At 37.4% G+C, this 19,822-nt stretch overlaps 2 protein-coding genes across 3 annotated transcripts in view; one reads left to right on the top strand and one right to left on the bottom strand.

Moving 5' to 3' along the window:
- Positions 1-2,331, top strand: part of Tpr (translocated promoter region, nuclear basket protein) — a 56,329-nt gene extending 53,998 nt beyond the window's left edge. For both annotated transcript variants that reach the window (XM_013021793.1, XM_013021792.1), the window contains 2 exons: positions 1,495-1,590; positions 2,135-2,331. In XM_013021793.1, coding sequence (XP_012877247.1) covers positions 1,495-1,590; positions 2,135-2,190 — 152 coding nt within the window. In that variant the 3' untranslated portion in view covers positions 2,191-2,331. The remainder of the gene's footprint in view (positions 1-1,494; positions 1,591-2,134) is intronic.
- A 37-nt stretch (positions 2,332-2,368) lies between these two features.
- Prg4 (proteoglycan 4) lies at positions 2,369-19,014 on the bottom strand. The gene is given in 14 exon segments (XM_013021794.1): positions 2,369-2,486; positions 3,120-3,245; positions 4,156-4,353; positions 4,704-4,860; positions 5,067-5,203; positions 5,962-6,039; positions 6,764-8,338; positions 8,341-8,802; positions 10,155-10,277; positions 10,793-10,939; positions 13,884-14,003; positions 15,568-15,690; positions 18,335-18,436; positions 18,996-19,014. Coding segments are annotated over 13 exon segments (3,420 nt in total). The 5' UTR covers positions 18,411-18,436; positions 18,996-19,014; the 3' UTR covers positions 2,369-2,388.
- Between the last annotated feature and the right edge of the window lie 808 nt (positions 19,015-19,822).

The raw sequence follows: 19,822 nt of genomic DNA on the forward strand, positions 1-19,822 counted from the left end.
CACTTTTATTATTGAAGAAGTTAGTACTCCATCTTCCACTCTGGTTTTCATTTTTATTCTTGTGTAGCAATACGTCTGAAATTACTAGGAACCTTCATATTTTCTGACAAACCTGCTAAGTCAGTACTTTTCAGCAGTTATGTAACTTTGCTGTCCCAAGATCATATTCTTTCCCTCTCAGCTGCTTTTCCGTGAAACGTAAACCTATTGACCAATATCTTTAGGTTAAGATCCTATTTCTACCTTCTAACAACTTAGAACCTTAAATATTATCACATTGTACTCTGAAATGGAGATCGAATCCTGTACTCCGAATTAGAAGTAATATATATATAAATTGTAGAACTGAGTGCTTCGTACATAGAAGGCTCAGAAATTGTAGTTATCATGATTAATTACTGAGGTTCTGCGTTCCTCAGTATATTCTGATATACTGTGAGAATTGTCTTTCTTTAGTAGTAGAATAGATATTGAGTAACTTAATGGAACTGCATGAAAGATTATAATAGATATTCATTAGTGTCTAGGTTTGTTTGATAATGTGAAACAATACACCCTTCTTTTCCCATCTGAGCAGTTTACTCATCTGGTCAACAAATTTCAATTTCCTGTCGTATACCCGGCTGTTCATCAAAAATGTCACCGTGAAAGTGACATGTAAATAAAGAACTGAAAGAACAATATCAAAGCTGTGTATTGTTTAGAGGAATATTAATTGTTCATAAACCAGTCTAGTGTACCTGATATGTTCAAAGTCACCCAGGAGGCCACTGTGGCTAGAGCAGATAAGGACAGAGACTAACAGGACATAGATCTTTGCATTAGGTTTGTTTTCTTGGCTATAGGAAGCTATTAAGGTGCTTTAGAATAGTGATACTACATGTTGATTCAGCTGTAATATATAAAAGGTGCTGTAGTAGACAGAAACTAGCAATTTTTTAAGCTATTTCAGTGATTCAGGATAAAAGTGATGGTTTGCAAGGTCAAATAGATTTAAGACATATATTTAAATTTGAGCTATCAAAATTTGCTAGTGATTAGACTTGAGGTGTTCCATAAAACACTCAGGTATGACTTACATTGTATTTTAATGTGGGATATGTGCCATCTTTTCCATTGTTCTCCCAAGTATTATGTCTAGTACATGCCTAGTCACCAACAGTTTTATTAAATTAGTTGTGTAATGAATGAAAAAGATCAAGCATTTTTATGGATTTTTTTAGCTTTGTTTTTGCTTTTTACCCTTTCTTGTTGGTTGAATTTTCATATTTTATAAAGCAAATGAAGCAGGCAACAGTGGCTCACACTATAATCCTAGCTATTCAGAAGGCTGAGATCTGAGGATCACTGTTCGAAACCAGCCCAGGCAAGAGTCTATGAGAGCAAATGGACAGATCTTCACTTTGCTTATACTTAATGATTAGTTTTGCCACATAATTGCTTTCTTGGCTTTTTTATTTGCTTCTTTTTAACTTTTCTTAATGTTTTTCTTAGATACAAGCAGTAGTCAGCCAAAGCCTTTCAGACGGGTAAAACTTCAGACAACATTGAGATTAAGTGTCCGTGGTCGTCAGTTTAACAGACAGAGAGGTAAATTTTTGACATACTGATGATATAATAGAGTATGGTGACATAATAATAAATGAATGGTGTGTTTTCTAATCCTTAAGCTTCCGATTTATTTTTTAAATGTTCTACGGATCAAATAGTTACACATACGAACATATGATACTTGCTATCAAGCCTATTATACACTGATTTATGTCTTCAGGGCATATAATGAAATAAGCTTAACTTTTATATTTCTTCCTTAAATCGCAAGTGGGATCTGGAAAGTCCAGTATTGTTGCTATTTGTTCATTGTAACATCTCTGCCTCTGGACATTAAATTGTTGCATATTTTTAATGATTGAACGATATCTTGTGACTTTGTTGTAGCTAGTACAAAATAAGATACCTGAAAAGTACTTGTTTGCTAATGTTCCACTTAAATTATGTTCATAATATAAAAATATTGTTATAATGAATTCCATTGAACAAGTGGAGAATCTAATAGTTTTATTCCATAATGCTTAGATTTTTTTTTATTATCAAAAATGATTCCCTTTTTTTATAATTGCTTTTTCTTCTACAGGTGTAAGCCATGCAATGGGAGGAAGAGGAGGCATAAATAGAGGAAATATTAATTAAATGATCTGTAAAATATAATTCCTGTGAATAAGTTTGTCCAATCTGTTTTAGTGTAATAATTATCAGGTTGAAAAACATTTTTGTATTTAAATTGGTTTGCTTATCTCAACATTCTTTATTAATAAAATGTTTCTCTGTGTCGATGTTTAGTGTTCTTCTCTTCATTTGAAGAATATACCTCTTCTTTTGTTGATCCATCTAAGGACAGTTATACCAGACTTTGGAGAGGGTCTGTCCAGAACGAGTAGTAATTGCTCTTGCTGTTCTACTGGGAATATCGATGTTATAGTATTGGTCTAAATGGAAGAAAAATAATTTTTTAATTAAAAAGTAAACATTTGAACTAAAAATTCTGTGTTATCATACTCAGTGTTGATCATTTTAATATCACAAATGTTTCATTCATTTGAACTTTCTGACAAAAAATGAATTGCCCTCATGAGTTGACCTTTCAACACCTTTCAGAAAATTATATTCTCTGCCTTTTTGACATGCTTAAGAAAAAGTTATTCTGAAATACAATTTTCTTGAGATTGATCCTTTTTAAAAAATACATTTTTTAATTTAACATTACAGAATCAGGCAAATTCAGTTATGTTTCTGGGCTTTTCAAAGAAAAATGTGTCCTGGGTAATCTAATTTTATTAGCAAAGTTAGTTTCTCAGCAGTGTCTTTCTCACCATATTAGTACCACAGGTGATGAGTGTTCAGTACCTGTACCACACGAATCAGATGCTTATAATCTCGTGAAAATGTGAGTGGAATTGCATTATAATTGAACTCAATTATTTACTACAGTTAAGTGATTAGATTTGAGCATCTCACCTTTAGTAACCATTTTATACTTGATGCTTTTGCTTTAATTATACTCATACTTTATTAAGTAAGATCAACTTGAAAAGGTGCTAAGATTTTACTTAATAACTTACCCTTAGAAAAGGCGTAGTAATCATAGCCATCAGGTTTTCTAATGTTGGGCAGTGTTAAAGCAGTAGTGACCACATTTGGAAACCCTCTCCACATTGTATTCACTTTAACTTCATTGTGGAGGAAGCCTGCAAGTAACATTTTGAATTGAATATATCAAATTAAAAGGCCATCTATGTGATGAAAGGAGTGACTTTAAACGAGATGTACTCATAAACTCCCTTGTGCAACTACTTTTAAGATAATTTTAATAATAATTAGGCAAAAGAAGTGGGAAGCAGTCTACAGTCCTAGAAATAGCTGGGGGTTTGGTTTTGCTTTTTTGGGTTTTTTGTTTTTGTTTTTTGTTGGTCATGGGGCCTGACCTCTGGGCCTGGGCACTGTCACTGAGCTCTTCAGCTCAAGGCTAGCGCTCTACCACTGGAGCCACAGTGCCACTTCCGGCTTTTTCTGCTTATGTGGAGCTGAGGAATCGAACCCAGGGTCTCATGCATGCAAGGCAAGCACTCTACCACTGAGCTACCTTCCTAGGACTTGATATCTACCTTTTAAGAATTTTGAGCATTACAGATCTATATACAGTGCTTTTGATAAGAGGTATTTGAGAAATAGTACTTATTATAATTAACAAATTTGAATAAACTGCTTTGTCCACAGAGGAAAAGACAGAATTGATACTTGGTTAATAAAACAAACTGATATGTAAATTATTAAAAATATTTGGTCAGTATTTGTATTTAATAAGGTTTTTTGGTTTTGTTATTTTGTTTTTATTTGTTTTGAGCCTCGGTGCTGTCTCTGAGCTCTTTTTTGCTCAAAGCTAGCACTCTTAACACTATGAGCCACAACTCCATTTCCAGTTTTCTGGTGGCTAATTGGAGATAAGAGTATCACAGACTTTCTTATCTGGGCTGGCTTTGAACCACAATCAGCCTCCTGAGTAGCTAGGATAACAGGCTTGAGCCACCAGTGCCCAGCTTAGTTTTTAAGAAACAATTACAACTGTTTTCATGGGTAGGAATTTTAAACATGATTTACCTTTATCTTGGTAAGAAACTCTGACAGGTGAAAGGTGAATTCTGATGGTGTGTGTCTGAGCAGGTCCAATAGCCCGTTCAAAGCGACGTCTCCTAACCTGTGCTGCTCCTCCATAGACTGAATAATTTATAGTAGGTCTTCTTCCAGAGCATTTTTGGGTAGGTTCCTGTTTATAAGTGTATTGCTGAATGTTGCCCCCTGTTATATATTAGAAAATCACATAGAATATAAAAAGTGATGTTAATCCTAGAAAAACTAAAAGAACATTTACAATATGAAGGAAATAAATAATTGCTTTTGTATCTTTCATAAAGACCTACCAAGATAATAAACGTTAAATAACTAACAAATTGCATACTTCTATATAAATGACCTGAAAACCACGACAAACTGACATGCCTGTCGACCTCTTAGGTGCCCTCCATTTTTGTTTTCTTCATTGCAAACATTTGATTCCAGCCATTAAAGATATTTTTTACAGTAAACTGAATGGTAAAATATTGACTAGAAACCAAGTCTTAGAATTTTGTCAAGTACATAACACATACCTCTCTTGAAAAAATACACAGATTCAGGCCTGTTCTTGTACTTAGCTACAGAAAGAGCTGCTACTATTTTCCCAGTTAGTCCTCCAAATCCTTTCACAATTGGTTTGGGATACCCTTCATCTTTTATGTCATTAGTGAAACGCCAGTACTGAGAATCCTGGTAATAAAAAGGAAAATTATGTGAACAGCTTGGGGAAAATAAGCTTGGGAACTCCAAATTTAAATGTTTGAATAAGTAGACCATTGAAGTTATTTAATGGTAGAACAGTTTGTTAAAATATGAAGACACGTCAGGATTGGAGGTTAAGATTTGTAATAAACTACAATGACTATAAGATGGTTTCTCATAATGGTTTTTGTTACCTTAAAGAAGAAAGTTTTTCCTTCACAGTTGCATCTAGTAAAAACAGTGTCAATGGGGGAGGGAATACCCCAAACTTCAGTGATTCTGCGAGGTGGGGATGGTGGCCTGAACGGATTGAGCATCCAGAAATAATGACCTAAAATTTAATAAGACATGTCAGCCTGAATACTGAATACTCAAACCTATCATCAAATCAAGGTGAAGACAACTTTTATGGTTATTATAAAGAAAAAAGTATTGATGAAGTATGGCCAAAAGGGATTATTTGAATATTTAGTAGATATTTCTTTAGTCTGAAATGTAGCAAATCTTTGAAATATTTTAGCTGCTTAGTTTTGCTTGAAAACCTTTTGGCTTTGTAGCTTATCTCTGCATTATCTTTGTAGTCACTTATCTCTCAATTTCCACATCCTTATGTTTTGGAATTAAAGGGTTATGACTTAAAGACTACTAAAATCTTGTGAACTTTTACTGTGTGTATGTTTTGTTTCTTTAAATATGTTCTAAGAAGACTATCAGGGTCCACAGAATTGGCATGAAATAACCAATGGTTGCCTGTCACAGAGTATTAACACTTGTACTTGTCACTATTGAGATGTTATTTGCAAAGAAAATTAGGGCAGGCTTACAAATCTTGATGTCATTCCACTTGTGGAATTGAAATGCACACTACACTACCTTTTAAATGGAAACAAAAAAATACAGCTTAGGGTCTATTTTGTTTGCTATATTTGTGTCTAATTTTGTTTATCTAATATTGCTGGCAGATTCTCAGCTGAGGTAGATTTACCATTCAGATTCCTTTCTACAACACGCAACTAAACTAGCACTTTCCAATGAATTTTGTTTACATAAATACCAAAACAAAGTAGTAGAAGTGTGTGCATAACTCACCTCTAAATGCAACTAATGTCCCATTGCGCAAAGTAGTCAGTCCATCTACTGGCTTACCATTACATAAATTGGTCTCATCTAAAACAAATTAACAATGGATTAATACCAAAGAGAGAGAGAAAAGTATATTCTTTCTTATTAACACTTTTAAGCTCTTGAAGGACAGTTGTGGAATTTCAGAAATGAAAGGAAAGTGATTTCATTATTCTGTCATACCTAAATGTGATACTATTCAAAAGTATCACAATAAAAATAATTGTAAATTCTAATGGGCCAGAATATCTTACTCTTCACATAATTTAAGCATTCATTCATGGGAGATATTTGAACCCATGTCTGTCTTAGCTTTTGAGTTGGTTTGGAAAAGGATATTATTAAGGATAGACTCCTAACTGAATTTTTACATTCTATATGCCATCTGTTTATTACACATGCTAGCTTTTGACTGAATTTTCTAAAGACTAAATAGATTTACTGTGATTACTCCTATGCTAACAGGGAAATGTTAAACTTCAGAAAATAACGTTAGAAATCTAGATGATGTATCTCTACAGTGATACCAAACAAGGACACTTGCTTCAGATACAAATTAACCTAATTTTGGTTGGGTTTCCCCCCCCTCTATTTGTTGGCTTTTTGTTTAATGTTGAAAACAGTGTCACTATGTAGCCCAAACTGTCCTAGAACCTGCTGTGTAGTTGAGACGAGTTAAACTCAACAATCTCAAGTAGGGATTACAGGTGTGCATCACCATGCTCAGCAATTGCCAATTTGAAAAATAACAATGATTAATTCTCATTACCTGAAGTCATGGAATTGATGTAAATGTCTTGATTGGGACCTCTCACTAAGTGATCAGTGCCTGGAATGACTAGAGGAGCTAGCACAGGGGGACTGGGAATCAGGTGAGGATTTCCAGCTTCCACACCATCACCATCAGTGTCTTCGTTGTTTGGATTTACGCCAGCCATGTCTGAGTTTGGAGTTTGGCTAGGACTGGTTTGGAGCATGGTTTCTGCTACAGAGGTAGGGTTCAGTTCAGACACCGTTGAAGTCATCTTTGGGGGAGTTGGTGTCGTCTTGGGTTTCTTCACTTGAGTGCTAGGCTTTTTGGTAGAAGTGGGCTTTTTGGGTGCTTTGGCTGGCTTTTTAGGCTTCTTGGGCGCTTTTGTTGGTTTCTGGGGTTTGGGAGTTGTCTTAGCATTAGTAGTTGTCTCTTCTGATCCTGGAGTTGTTTCTTCAGGGTTGTTCATGGTCTCTTCAGCTGCAGTAGTTACTTTGGGTTTAAGAGTAGTAACTTTCACTGATGCATCTTGAGGAGCGGTGGGTTTTACCTGCATGGTTGTGCTTGTTGTTTTGGATTCCGTAGTTTTTTCTTCTGTGGTTGTCTCTTTAGTTGTCATCTTAGGTGTAGCAGGGGTGGTCTGTATGTCTTTTTCTGTTGTCTTGTCTTTACCTACTGTTGTCATCTCAGGAGATTTCGTTGTTAATACTGCAGGCTCTTTGGGACTATTGTCAGGAGCCTTCGGTGTGGGATCTGCAGGAAATTCAGGAGTTGCTTCGGGATTTTTCTGAGTAGTAGAAGGCTCTGTGGTGGTGGTTGGGGCTGGTGTCTTAGGAGAACTTGGAGCCGGTTTCCCAGGGGTGGTGGGTACAGGTTTCTTGGGAGTAGTGGGGGTGGGGGTGGATACAGGCTTCTCCGGAGTGGTAGGTGCCAGCTTCTCAGGGGTGGTAGGGACAGGCTTGTCAGGGGTTGTGGGTGCAGGCTCTTCAGGGATGGTGGGCACAGGTTCCCTGGTGGTGGTAGATATGGGCTCTTTGGTGGTAGTGGGTGCAGGCTCTTTAGGAGTGGTAGGTGCTGGTTCTTTGGTGGTAGTGGGTGCAGGCTCTTTAGGGGTGGTGGGTGCTGGTTTCTTGGTGGTAGTGGGTGCAGGCTCTTTAGGGGTGGTGGGTGCTGGTTCTTTGGTGGTAGTGGGTGCAGGCTCTTTAGGGGTGGTAGGTGCTGGTTCTTTGGTGGTAGTGGGTGCAGGCTCTTTAGGGGTGGTGGGTGCTGGTTCCTTGGTGGTAGTGGGTGCAGGCTCCTTGGGGGTGGTAGGTGCTGGTTCTTTGGTGGTAGTGGGTGCAGGCTCTTTAGGGGTGGTAGGTGCTGGTTCTTTGGTGGTAGTGGGTGCAGGCTCTTTAGGGGTAGTGGGTGCTGGTTCTTTGGTGGTAGTGGGTGCAGGCTCTTTAGCAGTGGTGGGAGCTGGTTCCTTGGTAGTGGGTGCAGGCTCTTTAGCAGTGGTGGGAGCTGGTTCCTTGGTAGTGGGTGCAGGCTCTTTAGGGGTGGTGGGTGCTGGCTCTTTGGTGGTAGTGGGTGCAGGCTCTTTAGGGGTGGTGCTGGTTCTTTGGTGGTAGTGGGTGCAGGCTCCTTGGGGGTAGTTGGAGCTGGTTCTTTGGTGGTAGTGGGTACAGGCTCCTTGGTGGTGGCGGGCAGAGCAGGGGCTTTGGTTGTCATTTCAGCTTTGGGTGTAGGCTTCGCAGGAACTTCAGATGATTTCTCTGCACTTCGTGTCTCTTTAGCTGAAGTAGTCTTCTCTTTTGCACTGGTAGAAGTCTGTTTGTTTGTGGCCGTACTCTCTTTAGTTGTAACTGTTGTCTCTTTATTGTTTGTGGAAGATGCCTCTTTGGGTACGTCAGACTTCGGTGGAAGACTGGGTTTAGGATTTGCTGGTTTCACTGGGGTAGTAGTAACGGCGGGAGTTGGGGTGGGCTTGGAATCCCCATTGTCCAGTCCACTTCCAGCATCATCTACCACTGGTGGTTCTGGCTTAGGGGTTTTTTTAGGACTTTTCTTGTCTTTTGCTAGGGAGAAAAAAATAAATACTGTTAAATTTCTTTGATAATTCTTGCCTTTAACACTGACCCGAAGATTTCATCCTTTTCACTGAGTAGTTGTGTGTCTCTAGGCAAATTCCTAATCTTGAATATGTCCATTAATTTATCTTAAAATGGTACATACTTAAGCTATCTTTTGGGGGACTGCTTTTGAGAATGAATGAATGAGACAAGGAATAAATCAATCAAGTAAAACACTGCATAATTAATACCTAGAAGGAAGCAAGGGGCAACTTTGAAACTACCAACGTGATTGATGATATTAATTTCTTTCCATTAATGTTCCTTACACTTCATTTTTCTCTGCCCCTTTCCCCTTATTCCTCATTGCTCTTTCTTCCTGGAAGTCTAGTCCCAATCTCAGTTACCAAAGAAGCCTCAGCGGGTCAACCTCCATATTTAAAAGATTTTTGCTGCCCCTGTTCCCTTACCTAGGGGCTATTAGCTGTTCTCTTTCCTCTGCCCAGGTAAATGACACTTCTGGGGAGCATAGAGGATTTGGATGTCTGGGCAGTAAAAGAACTTCACTTAAGATTTCCCAGAGCAGCTACCCAGTAGATGAACTAGAAAGTCTAAAGGACACTGCTCTGAGATGAATTTGATTTGGCAAGCATGCATTGTACTTCGATTGTGAGCAAGATCTTGGAATGATTCCAAGATTAAATATGTGGCTGTTTAGCTAAAGAGGCTGCTTCAGCTTCTACAACCACCTAGGAAATAGAATTCTTCAAAACTCCAGTATTCCCTAGAGAAAAAGAATGCATTTTAGAATTTGGGGAAAGATAAAGACCAGAACAGAGAAGACTTTCTTCTCAGAAGGCAATAGCCTACTTCTTGGCACGTTCTTTCCAGAGAGAAGTCAGTCAGATGTAATAAGTAATTATTAGGAAATAAAGATGATCTATAAAGTGTGGATAATCTAGCCTTTCCATAGATGTTTTTGAGAAGGATTGGTAGATGTAAATCACTTAAAGCACTATGTAAATTGTTAAGCTGGAAAGTGAAGATGAGAGTTGACAGAATGGAAGGAGGGAGGTAGGACACAGAATGATTAGGCAGATAAAAGTCACAATCGAACACCACAGTCACCATTAGGTGGTTTCAATCACTGCTACAACATCTTCCAGAGTGGTTTCTTAGCTGCTTGCCATTAATTTCCTGTAGGAGTATTCATTTGGCAATACCTAACATGATTTTTACAATGGACCCCCCCCAAATATTGTGCTATCCTCAAATCATCCTACCAGTACATAGTACTTTGAAAAGGTTATTGTTAATGTGGCATTGATATAGTCTTTGATCTTTATCAATGCTCAAACCTTTGGGTTTCTTCTGTAATTCTCTATTAGCAGCTGAATTTTTGGAAGACTTGACTTTCCGAATACTTGAAGAAGAAGAGGAAGAGGAGGAGGAGGACTCTTGATTTTCAGAGACAGAATGTTCTATAAATCAAATAAAAAGTTTCATCACACCAACAGCAAGCAAAGAAAAAAAAAACCTGCCAGTCCAAACATACAAAGAATTACTGGTAATTCATTTACAAATATCAGTGCCCTTTTTTTTAAATCTTATTGAGAATGTGATTAACTGTTAAAAGGCCAGGCTTCTGAGATTATCACACAGACTAGTAAGGTAATTTTCTCTTAACATTTGCCAAAATTTGTCACTGAACCTACTCTAGAAAAAAAAAAGTGAGTTCATATATTTTTTTCGTTTTTGCACTAAAATTTTTCCCTTCTGATTACTTCAACATAGTCCACGCTGGGTTTTTGTAACAAAGACTATAAAACCTGAGGGTTTATACTTTGTTTAAACTTCAACCTAAATCAAGTAAACAAATGTATAATGAGCCTTAGATGACTCATAAATTACCCGTTCAGAATACTCAGATGTGTATTCCTCCTACAGGTTATTTCATCTAAGAAATCTCCTGTAGTTACATCTGACATCTTCCTACCTTCTGTTATTTCCTCTGATTCTACAACTTTCTTAGTCTTCTTTTTTGGTGATTTGGGTGAGCGTTTGGTGGTGGATTTGATGGTTTGAGATGCTTCTGGAGGCGGAGGTGCAGTCTTTGAAGGTGGTGGAGATGTGGGGTTATGCACTGAGGCCAAGCAAGACAGGTAGTTAACATCCAGTTTATATTCATTGCAGTGCTCAGAACATGGGTGCATCTGGTTTTGAGAACAGATCGTGGCAAGAGCCATTGCAGGAGGGCTCTTGCCCAACATGAGAAACTCCAAACAACTAACAGGATATATTGTTATCAAATACTGATTCACAAATTTTGGTCATTTGTGACAGCAAACCAAGTCTCAGGAATCAAAAGACCTAAATCCCAGTCTTAGGCTTCTAAGTGTCTACCATTACAATCTTGTGAAAATAGCTAGACTTCACTTGAAAATCAATGTCCTTATTTTCAAACTGAGAAAATTCAAATTATTATTCAAATCATTCAAGATTTCTGAAAGTATTTGTCTGCCCCAAAACATGACAGTATGAGCTTCATTCAATTGGATGTCCTTGTACAATTACAAAAAGTATACATGTGGATGACAGAATACCTCATTTCTTGACAAGAGAAGTACATTTTTCCTATCATGCATTCGATTTAAATCACCAATTTACTTTGTTTTTATTCTAAAAGTTCTATATGAATATTCTGAAATGTTTACACCTATGCCTACGTGCTTTTCCTCAAAATGTATTACCTTTCCCAAGGAGAACAACTTAATGGCTTAATATGTATCTTCTTTTAGCCCTATCCCTCACTTCGTTTCATGTCTGGAAGAAAAGACATGGAATATTTGGGGTCAGTAGGAACTAGAAGAAAGGAGAGGATTTCTGAAAGGTATGAAAACAGAGAGCAATGAGAACTCTCTGAGTAGAAAAGACTTGCGATGAATCCTGCTGTTCTAGCAACATCTCTGCTCCCTTGTGTCACCAAGATGGTTCTGTCATGTACTAGTTAGTGCTTTGGGGCAAACAGTTAGCCTACTAGGCTGCTTCCTCACCCACATTTGGACACACAGTTGCTGTGACTCCTCAATGTTATGATGCTTAGATAGGTAAACAGTGTGACAAACCTCATAAATTCTGTAACTGAAGTTACCTTAGTGCCTTCATCAATTGATTTCACTGAATTCTCCCTAAACCCCAAGTATATGCTTGCTTGCTTTCTCTCTTTCTCTTCCTTCTTTCTTTCTTCCTTTCTTCCTTTCTTTCTCTTTCTTTCTTTCTTTCTCTTTCTTTCTCTTTCTTTCTCTCTCTCTCTCTTCCTTCTTTCCTTTCTCTCTCTCTTTATTTCTCTTTCTTCCTTCCATTCTTGTGTGTGTGTGTGTGTGCGCGTGCGTGCACGTGCTTGCGTCCTGGTCCTGGGGCTGGAATTCAGGGCCTCACACCATCCATTAGCTTTTCATTCATGGCTAGCACTCCACCACTTGAGTCACAGCCCTATTTCTGACCTTTTGGTGGTTAGAGATGAGAGTTTCTCACAAATTTTTTTTCCTGGGCTAACTTCCAAATGAGATCCTCAGATCTCAGCGCCCTGAGTAGCTTGGATTATGGGCAAGACCTACCTATGCCCTCATCAAATATGATCTTTAAGATATTCTTTCAGTTCTCTCTTCAGTGCTCTAGCCAGCTTCCCTCACCACCTATATTCTCACAAAATAAACTGTAGTTTGGTTTACTTAATTTGTCTTGGCCATAATACCAAAAATCAAACAAAAACAACCAAATCAGAGTAATGAGTAAAAATGTATACCCCCTTCTGTCAGCCACAGGAATGCTGAGATCTAAGGGTTTTTTTTTTATTATAAAGGTGTTGTCTCCATTATTTTTGGAACACGTTCCAATAAAACATCGACAGTGAAGAAGCATCCTCAACCCTTCTGAGTAACAGTTTTCTACTGTTTCTCTGTCATTTGAAAGAAGCAGGAGGTTCAGCCTGTGTAACTAAAATGATAAGATTATGCAAGCCATACTTATTTTTACTTTTACCTCCCTGAAACAATCTCATTTTAACCAAGTAGGATTGAAGAATAAGCACTGGTAAGAGAAAATATTAATCAAATATATTTAATTTTTTGAGTATCTGGAAGGTTTTGTTCAGACTCTTAGAGTATTTCTTCAGGACTTATGTGAGAGAAAAATTTTAAATGAAATTATCCCTTTGGGGTCTTACCATACACTGGCTTTGCATAGACAGGACTTCAAGAGAAGGAAGAAATACTTGACAGTAATATTTTAGTAGATTTGTCTGTAAATTCACTGACTTATGCTAATTCATAAAGTCACTTATTCAAAGAAGAGGTTGGATTTGGCCTTAAATATAGATTCAAATGCTGAGCTTAAAAAGCACGTACTGCTCAAAAACAGTGAGCTTAGTGGAGTCAATACTAGTAGGATGTGACAACAAACATCAAGTGTGATAATTACTATCCATTAAACCTCAAATTGAACGACCTCTCTGTTACTCAACCAGCAATCTCTTGTATTCCTGGAACCTGATTGGTCCTTTTAAAAGACACTTTTTTCTCATGCATTTTTTGTTGTATTGTAAAGGTGGCAAATAGAGGGATTCATTACATAGATCAGATAAAGAGTACATTTAGAAGATGCTTTTTTCTTTTATTCATCTTCATGACAAAGAAATTATAAAATAGATCAGGCACCAGTGGCTCACACCAGCAATCCTAGCTACTCAGGAGTCTGAGATCTGAGGATTCCAAGTTTGAGGCCAGCTGGGGCAAGAAAACCCATGAGTCTCTTATCTCTAAACACCAAAAGAACGGATTCAAGTGGTAGAGTGCCACCCTCGAGCAGAAAAAGCTAAGGGACAGCATCTAAACCCTGAGTTCAAGACCCAGAACCAGCACACACACACACACACACACACACACACACACACACACTATAAAATAGCTTCTACATTAGTACAATCAGGTCTTGGGATGTATCGCATGCTGGATGGTATGAGCAGAGTTAAAATGAGCACACAGACCAGGCTGTGAAGAGGAGCACTGGGGGAATCTTGCCATGCTTACGTTCTTCACAGAAGTTCTCGTAGTCTGCACAGCACTTGCCAAACTTCTTACACTGGGAGTCACAGTCGCACTCCCTTCCGCGTGCAAAGGACTCGAAGCAGCGACCTTTACAGGAAAGCTCTACCCGGAGCAAAACAAACAAGATGGATTGATTATTGGTTATGAAGCCATACATCCATTTTTGGTGGCCATTTCCCACCTGACAGCTGGCTACAATTTCAAAGGTAATTTCTAAGCCTTTTATTTGAAATTTGAAGAACATGATCCGGTTCAAAAAAAAAAAAAAGAAAGAAAGATGGTATCCATAATAGAGATATCCCAAGTCAAGGAACTATAATGAGTTAGGGAACCATTCCTTGCCCTTTAAGATACCGAAAGAAACAGAAACCCCAGTGTTGTCTGACTCATTTACACTGATGGACAATAGAAAATGGAGAAATGTCTAAATAGTGATTACCCTGCATATGAACTCTTTCCGTTCTCTCCTCACACCATTGGTCATTTACAATGATTGAATTTCATATCTTAACAACAGTAAACCCCCCCCAAAACTTGCCTAATACAAATGAGTATTGTTCAGGCAGAAAAAGTATTTATAATGCAGAGGGCCTTTATTGTGACAAAGTGGGCTCAGTGTGAAGTTGAAAATATTCAACCTAATCCGATGGGATTAAAGAAACCAGCCTTGTACCAGGCTCATGCCTGGTACATCCTAGCTAATCAGGAGGATGAAATCTGAGGCCTGTGGTTCAAAACCAGCCCAGGCAGGGAATTTTGTGAGATTCTTATCTCCAATTAACTACCAAAAAGCCGGAAGTGGAGTTGTGGCTGAAGAAGTAGAGTGCCAGCCTTGAGTGAGAAAACTAAGGTATAGCACCCATACACACTGAGTACTGGCACACAAGTAATTTTTTTTTAAGACAGGCTTGCTCATTGCTAAATAAGCTTTGTTTGAAGAGACAGTGACTTACCCAGGTTTATTTACAATAATTACTTTACTTAACACATACTTTACACCATACTATATTAGATATCTTTAAATGCAAATGCTAGAGCAGATATAACTTATAAGTTTTTAATTATAATTTTCAAAGATGAGTGTGAAATTTGTCTTTGTCAATATAGAAAAATGGTCCAAAATATATTCAAGTGAAATACTTAAAATTCAGCCTTTTGAGGGTACTAACTGAAATTCATCATAAAAACAAGTACTCATCTTTAAAGTATCTTTTAAGTACTAGAGCAAACGGGAGAGTTCTAGGCCATGATTTTTTTTTCTTTTTTTGAGATAGGGTCTCACCAGGTAGCCCAGGCTTGCCTTTTGCTGGAACTATTTGAAAGACCTCATCACTACACAATTACATATCTAATTGTTAGCAAAGAATTATGGATTATTTTTACTGAATGACTTCTCAGATACAGTATCCATTCCCCAATTTAAACAATTTAGACAAGACATTTTCCTTGGAGGTAGGCAAGAGCTGGCTCCCGCAATTATCACAAGCTTTGATACCATCCTTAGATACAGTGCACTGCAACATTTACACCAGTGAAGAGAAAGGTATTAAGCAAAGGAGGTGAAACAGGGGGAGAACAGTACTGCATGAAGGCGGGGGAGGGAGAGCCCGGGGAAGCTCACAGAACATTGATGCTGACAGAGTTGACACCAGCTTTCAGGACTTACCTACGGTGCAGACTTTCTTGAAGTCAGGGCAGCACTCCATGTAGTGTTGACAGTTATAATCACAGTTGCAGGTGGCATCTCTAGAATACCCTTCCCCACATCTCCCTGCACAGCTTGATAAATCTAAAATCACACAATACTACTGTAAGCAGGGCCAAACTACTGATAAAAGGGAAATCTCGAATAAGGGGCAACGAAGCCAATTGACAGGGAAGAGGGGAATTTTGCTGGTTGGAAAATGTTGTGAATGACAGTTGCCCTAGCAGATAATTGGCCAAATACAATATCTGACTTTATTTTTCACTAGATTGAGAAGATGAACACACCTTTAAACATCAGTGTTTTTCCTTTTTCTGTTTTTTTTACCATGAATAACTCCTCCCCAGAGGGAAGGGGGCAGCTGCTGCTGTTATGCTGATCACCAGATTACCAGGTGCCATTTATTGAGCATCTGTGCCAGGCACTGACTCAGACAATGTCTCTATTACTTGTGATGATATTTCCAGGAAAGTATTAGTAACATTTTTGTTAGATATTAAAAAATAACCCAAGCAAATGTTTAATAGTTTGCTCAGTGGTACACAGCTAGTTACGGGTTCCATTGTATGTGATATACAGATCAATTTACTACTTATTAATTACTTCTACTGATCCAGTTACACTTGACACAAGTGTCCTGATTTGGATAATAAATTATAGGACCATTCTAAGTAAGCAGCCCATCCAGAATTGGAACTCTTATCTACCTCATTATAAAACCTGAGGTTTTTTTTTTCTATCCAGTTTCATTGCCTTTTATTCCCAGTGATGAGCTTAAAGGAAGCTGCTTATGCCAGCTCAGTCCTTCCTGTGTGCTCTCCTGCTTGATAGCACTCTCAAGAACCCTTCAAAAACATATCTGGGCATGGAGGTCATGAACTTGAAGGGTTCTAGGCAGATGAGCAATGGTGAAGGCATAATTATCTTCAAATATTTCTAGGCCTCCTCTGGAAAACAATCTGAAAAGCCTCCCTCAGAGATAACCACAGGAATGTAACCTTGGAATCCATCTCTGGAATAGAAATTGGCAGGTGCAATGTCCTAAATCCATAAACGGATGTTGAAATACACTGAAAAAAATCTCAAAAGAAGAGAATCCAGGAAAGTTAAAGTCTTAATATGAAAAATAAAACATTAAAGAGCAGGATAACTTTCAGAAAAACTTGCATACATACATACATACATATGTGCACAATACATACAAAAATGCATATATAGTGTATGTATATAGATACATATATTATATATAAAGAAAAGGAACATGAATAGGTTGAGAAGGCAAGAGAAGCAGACAAAACAACATCAAAAGTTTATCCTTTTATGTTTGGCAGATTTCTGAAATGCACCAACTTCCAAAACTGAGGAAAAAATGTCTTTTTTCATAGATAATCTGCTTTGTTCTTATTGCTAGCAGTGCAAAACTTTCAGAGAACAAGCAATTGTACCAGAGAGGAGAATATGATTTAGGGGACATCCCCCGTGTTGTGAGTTACAAAATACCCTAGGGGAGCGAGGAAAGGACTAGAGATACAAGAATAACCCTCCGCGCTAATTAAATACTTAGATTTGCTTCCTGTGTTTTCCTCTCCTTTCTTATCTGTGTAATCCGCCACTGTGCCTCTGTTCCACTTTCATTATAACTTGAGGGACTTTTTTTTTTAATCCTAAATATCTACTTGAGTGATATAACCTCTGTAATAATCAATGAGGCTTGATTTTCCTTCATTCACCTTTTGAATAACAAAAGACAATTTCAACCTAAATCTCATGAGACACTTTTTCTATTTTACAGCATATTTCTTCTTTGCCATTTTTTTTGTGTTGGTCCTAGAGGCTTGAACTCAGGGCCTGAGCACTATGCTTGAGGGTTTTTGTTTGTTTGTTTTCTCTCAAGACTAGCATGCTACCACTTTATCCACAGCTCCATGTTAGGCTTTTTTGGTGGTTAATTGGAACTAAGAGTCTCATAGACTTTTCTGCCTGGGCTAGCTTCCAACTGTGATCCTCAGATCTCAGGCTCCTGAGTAGCTAGGATTACAGGTATGAGCCCCTGCTGCCCAGCTTCTTTTGTATTTTTAATGTTACACATAATATATATTGTCCAAAAATGAAAATCAAGAATTATTTAACTAGAACTACTCTAGGGAACATTGTGAATAGCACAATATCATAATAGAAGATGATTTTATATCTGTGCAAGCCTCTATCCAGAAGAATAGCTCTTATAAAAGAATGCTTCAAATAAATAAAATTCTTTTTGAAACCTTATAAATGCTCATTATAATATGATTTCTATGTCTACCTGTTGTCAAAATAAGTTGTTTCTCAATAATTTATTTAGAAGAAAGCTTAGTTATATTTATTTGGAAACATATATACCAAAATATGCTATTTAAATATAACTTTCCAATTACTTTGATGATATTACATAGCCCTAGCTATGTAATATCATGGGAATATATGAATTTTTTTTAACTTTTGGGAAAACCATAGAACAGTACCAAAATTGTTGTACACAAAAGCTCAAAACTTCTGGAAAGATTTCATAATACAGGAAGAAAAGGTGAAAATTCATCATCATTTATGAGTATGTTACATATATTTTCATTTCCACAGTGAACAGTATTAAACTCAAACACATAGAAAATTTTTAGAAGCCTATTTCCTGTTACAAAAATCCAAACTGGCTGATCACTGTGCAATGCAAGTGGTTTGGTGGCTCAGGTACCTTGAGATGAAACTTGTTCAATCAAGGAAGCAGAAAGCAGCAGCAGGAAGCAAATGGGAAGTAATTTCCACGCCATGGTTGTCTTGAGGTACTGCACCCTTGCTGGAAATCAAACGAAAGTATCAGAAAACTGCTTCTTCATCTCACCACAGAGTGATGTGTGTGTGCTATTCACACTGCTCCAGTGACTTTCAATATAATGTTGAAACCATTTCATTCCGGACACAAAACTAAAAAGTAATAAGCTCAAATTCCAGAGAACATATTTGACCATTATATTTAATCTTATGCAGAGCAATCATCAAATCACCTTATTCATATTATTAACCAATTTAAGACTTTAGAAGACTCTCCAAAATGGCAAACAGATTTATCTTAAAACTCTATTCAAAGTATAACTAGTACTTACACTGCAAGGTTTAAATCCTGCCCCGGGGGAAAAAATAACCAGCCGCAATAAAATTTAAGAAGCATAGCAAAATTATTGTTCCAACTTTCCTTTAACTCTCAATATAAGTTTACTGTAGGCTTTTAACAGGTGTATTGCATAAATCTTATTCTCTCAAACATTTTTTCCAATTACTTTCCTTATAAATCTTTTATAAACACAAGGAATACAAATTCATTTAATTCTACGTAGCTCATTGACTAGGACACTTACCCACAAATGGACAGATGAATTTCTCCAACGTCCTGGAGGTCTTATATACCAGTGCAATTAGGTTGGGATGAACCAATTAGTCTAAAGGTTAGACAAAATCAACAGTGACAACCTATGAAATCAAGCTTTCCTCATTTATTGGAACAGGGCCCAGACAACTAGACTTGGGCAACATCTGGAAAACACTTCCATTAAGAAAAGTGACTACTACAAAATAAATTTAGATTTATTGGCCAAAACACATTTCTAATTTCTAAGGGAAGTAGACAAATTGTTCTGAGATGGTAAATCACCCTGGCAAGCTTCAACCAACGTATCAAAGTAACCACTTTAAAATAATTAAATAATGATATCCTTCCTTTCCAAATAAATCTAGCAACGGTAGTTTTTAAACTTATCTAAAAGCCTTATTTGGGAAAAAAAATGTGTTGAAAGCCCATTATAGTGCCATGTGCCTTTAGTCCCAGCTATTCAGGAGGCTGAGAGAGAAGGATCAAGCCTAGCTTGTACACAGAAGTTCCAGCCCAATCCTGACAACAAGACTGCATTGATACTTTCCTTAGTCTCTTTATATAAAATCAGTATTGTTTGGAAAAGATCTCTCACATTGTTAGTTTAGCTTCATTGCCACAGAGGAAATGTGTATTATCAACTTCACATATTTTCTTTTTTTTTCTTTGTTTCTTTTTTTTAATTTTTATTTATTTTTTATTGTGAAAATAGTGTACAGAGGGGTTACAATTACATGGGTAAGATAATGAGTACATTTCTTATCAAGCATTGTAGCCTCCTCCTTTGTTTACCCTTCACATCCCTTCCCAGCTCCC

This window comes from Dipodomys ordii, unplaced genomic scaffold (assembly GCF_000151885.1).
Source record: "Dipodomys ordii isolate 6190 unplaced genomic scaffold, Dord_2.0 Scaffold57, whole genome shotgun sequence".
Taxonomy (NCBI): Eukaryota; Metazoa; Chordata; class Mammalia; order Rodentia; family Heteromyidae; genus Dipodomys; species Dipodomys ordii.